Below are 3,065 nucleotides of genomic sequence, written 5' to 3'. Positions count from 1 at the left end.
CACTCCCCATCACTCCTCCTCACTCCTCCTCACTCCTCCACACTCCTCCTCACTCCTCCTGACTCCTCCTCACTCCTCCTCACTCCTCCTCACTCCTCCACACTCCTCCACACTCCTCCACACTCCTCCTCACTCCTCCACACTCCTCCACACTCCTCCACACTCCTCCTTACTCCTCCTCACTCCTCCTCACTCCTCCACACTCCTCCACACTCCTCCTCACTCCTCCACACTCCTCCACACTCCTCCTCACTCCTCCACACTCGTTGTTAGCTAATGCTGCTAAACTGTTATTGTTGGAGCTAAATGGCTAAAACTAAGACGTTCTTCTTCTGGTGTTTTTGTCAGTTGCCTAAAAGCTTCAGGTGCGTTACCATCTCCCTCGGGGCCGACTCTGATTTACATCTAATGACATCACAACAGAGACACAGTTGAAGTGACAGAGAGAATGGAGCCTTATAATCTGAGTCTGTGATAATAATCAGAACCATTGTTAATATTCAGGGAGGAGTGAGACCTCCTCCTCCTCCTCCTGTTTCTCCTGAGCTCTGCTCACCTGCTCTGGTGTGCCCGGTGTCGGCCAATCGGAGGAGAGCTTTCTTCTTGAGAATGACGCTCCCACCAATCAGGAAGGCCGACAGCAGGGCCAGAGTCAGACCCAGCCACAGGTTGTAGGAGCTGTTTGCATCTGCAGAAAAACAGTCCGTCAGTCAGCTGAGTGTGTGTTCATGAGGGTGTGTGTGTGTGTTTAATGACTAAATCACACCTGGAAACATCCAGAGACTTTAGTGATGATAATAACAATATAGCACAAGTTCATTTAACAAGTTTACAGAGTAGCAGAATACATTAAAAATAATAAATGGCAAAATTTATTTAATTTTAAAGTGTCTTCAGATTGTATCATGAACACAATAACTAAAATTCAAAACAAAAATAAATGCAAACAAATACAAATAAATGAGTAGAAAATTAATTAAAACTTTTTCTTTGATCCCATCTAAAAATTATAATTAAACTTTAATTCAACAAGGAAATAAAATTATTGGTTGGCAAATCAACAATTTGTTGGTCTTTTCGTTTGACCTTTGTAAATACAAAAAATTAACTTTAACTATTTGCATTTATAGAATTTTGAAGAATTTAAACATTGAATAAATCCGTGTGGTGAATGTTACGTAATAATAATTATAATCTGCCCTCCAGATGTAATAATAATGAGTTCCACTGTCACGTTCACGTCCCTCTTTACATAATAACTCTTTCACCCACTCCTGATGTTATCACAGCGACTGCAGCCAGTGATTTCACACAGTCAGACAACCTGACACCAAATATTAATTATTATCACTTTATTCAAATTAATCTGAACTGATCTAATCACTGTCTGACCCTGAAAATGTGGGAAGTATCAGTGACTTCAACCTTTAAAATTCAACCTGCTGCAGCAGAAACATCAGAACAAAGATTTATTCTTCTTCTTCTCTGTGACTGAGTGTTGAGGAAGTGTGGAGACACTTCCTGTTAACAAAGGGTTTTATATTATATATATATAAAACTTACAAATAGCTCCTTTAAATCATTTTGATTAAATCACCATGAGAGTCATTGTTTGACCGTGGCGTTTCATAGTGACTGTATGTGTGTGTGTGTGTGTGTGTGTGTGTGTGTGTGTAGGTTTACCTGTCATGTGAGTGCTGTTGTTCAGGTGAGTCTGGAACAGAGTTTGATCTCCAGTGACCAAACACACGGCAGACTGGGAGCCACACCACAACCTCACCACGGACCCTGCAGAGACAGAGCAGCATGACCGCTCAGGTTTGATTCCCTCGGACTGTTTGAACTGTTTATTCTCATTTCCTGTTTACAGAGACAGTTTCCCAGAATCCCTCTCTGAGACGAGAAACATATAAATACACTAAATGTAAAAAACTTTCGAGTTGGCATCAAATATCAGATTTTTTTTATCCCGATTTAAACAAAAACATGTTCAGATTGTGTTTAATTAGAGAAAATAACTTGCAATCATACACCTTTGTTTCCTTTGTAGTTTACATTATTAAATAACGCTATAATATAAATTATAGCACAGATTTAGTTTCAAAACTCACACTCAGCGCCTGAATTTCATTTTTCTAAATGTTTGGAAATGATTTAAAACGTCACCAGAGCGTCCTGGGTGTTTTCCCAGCTGAACATTTGATTTGTGAGACTGCTGCCGGGTTGTGAAACACTGGTTTGACCAGTGTCGCTGATCAGAGCGACGACAGGAGCGACGCAGCAGTTCAATATTTACACTGTCAACAACGGCGAGGCCTCAGTATACACAGGCTGACATAACACTGACGCTGCAGGTCGGATAAAAAGGTAAATGTTTCTGTTTCACCTGCAACAAGATTAAATTCTTCAAAAAAACTAAAATTATTGAAAAGCAAAAACATAGAGGCAAAGGTCAGAGGTCACATCACCCTCTCAAGAATCATAGTGTCTTTAATCATGACACGATTTGAATCTAAATCTGAAGAAACTCAGTTCATTTTAGTCATTTTTTAAAAAACAATTTCCTAATTATTTCATTAAGTTTCCTAGAAATAATTATTAATTTGGTGGAAAAAACAATTTTTAAAATTCAAAATAATTACAAAAAATGTGAAATTCATCTGCAGACAAAAACATAATTTATCAAATATGAATAAAGAATAAAGTTTCTAATGATGAACTAATGGATAAATATTTATTGGGTTTAAATGGAGCTTTATCTCTATTTTTTCTGTAATTAGCACCATGTTACATTAAATTTTCTCCAGGAAACATCCAGGAAAATTATTACAAAATAAGAGTCTGTAAAACATCCTTTATTTATTTAAACTTCCACTAGTTAAATACTGATAAATCATCATTAACATCTAATTCTCTCATCTCTCACCTCTAACTGCAGACTCAAGTCTTCATAAGAAAAGTACAAGTTTTAAAGGTATTTGAACTCTGACCATTAAAACAGCTTCTTCATCTAAACATGTTCTTTTCAGTGCTGTGGTCGCAGGTGAAGCTGAAACAAACGCACC

The 3,065-nt window shown here is 37.9% G+C and overlaps 1 protein-coding gene across 1 annotated transcript in view; it reads right to left on the bottom strand.

Moving 5' to 3' along the window:
- The window catches only part of LOC111650884 (magnesium transporter NIPA4-like), an 11,034-nt gene that overhangs the window by 4,992 nt on the left and 2,977 nt on the right, over positions 1 to 3,065 (bottom strand). The window contains exons 2-3 of the mRNA XM_087172489.1: positions 1,684 to 1,860; positions 557 to 688 (exon numbers count right to left, since the gene is read on the bottom strand). Of these exons, the coding sequence (XP_087028615.1) occupies positions 557 to 688; positions 1,684 to 1,860 (309 nt within the window). The remainder of the gene's footprint in view (positions 1 to 556; positions 689 to 1,683; positions 1,861 to 3,065) is intronic.

This window comes from Seriola lalandi, unplaced genomic scaffold (genome assembly GCF_002814215.2).
Source record: "Seriola lalandi dorsalis isolate HSWRI2012SDOR001 ecotype SW California unplaced genomic scaffold, Sedor1 jcf7180002053014, whole genome shotgun sequence".
Taxonomy (NCBI): domain Eukaryota; kingdom Metazoa; phylum Chordata; class Actinopteri; order Carangiformes; family Carangidae; genus Seriola; species Seriola lalandi.
The sequence above is the reverse complement of the archived record's forward strand: the minus strand, read 5'-3'. Positions and strand labels throughout refer to the sequence as shown.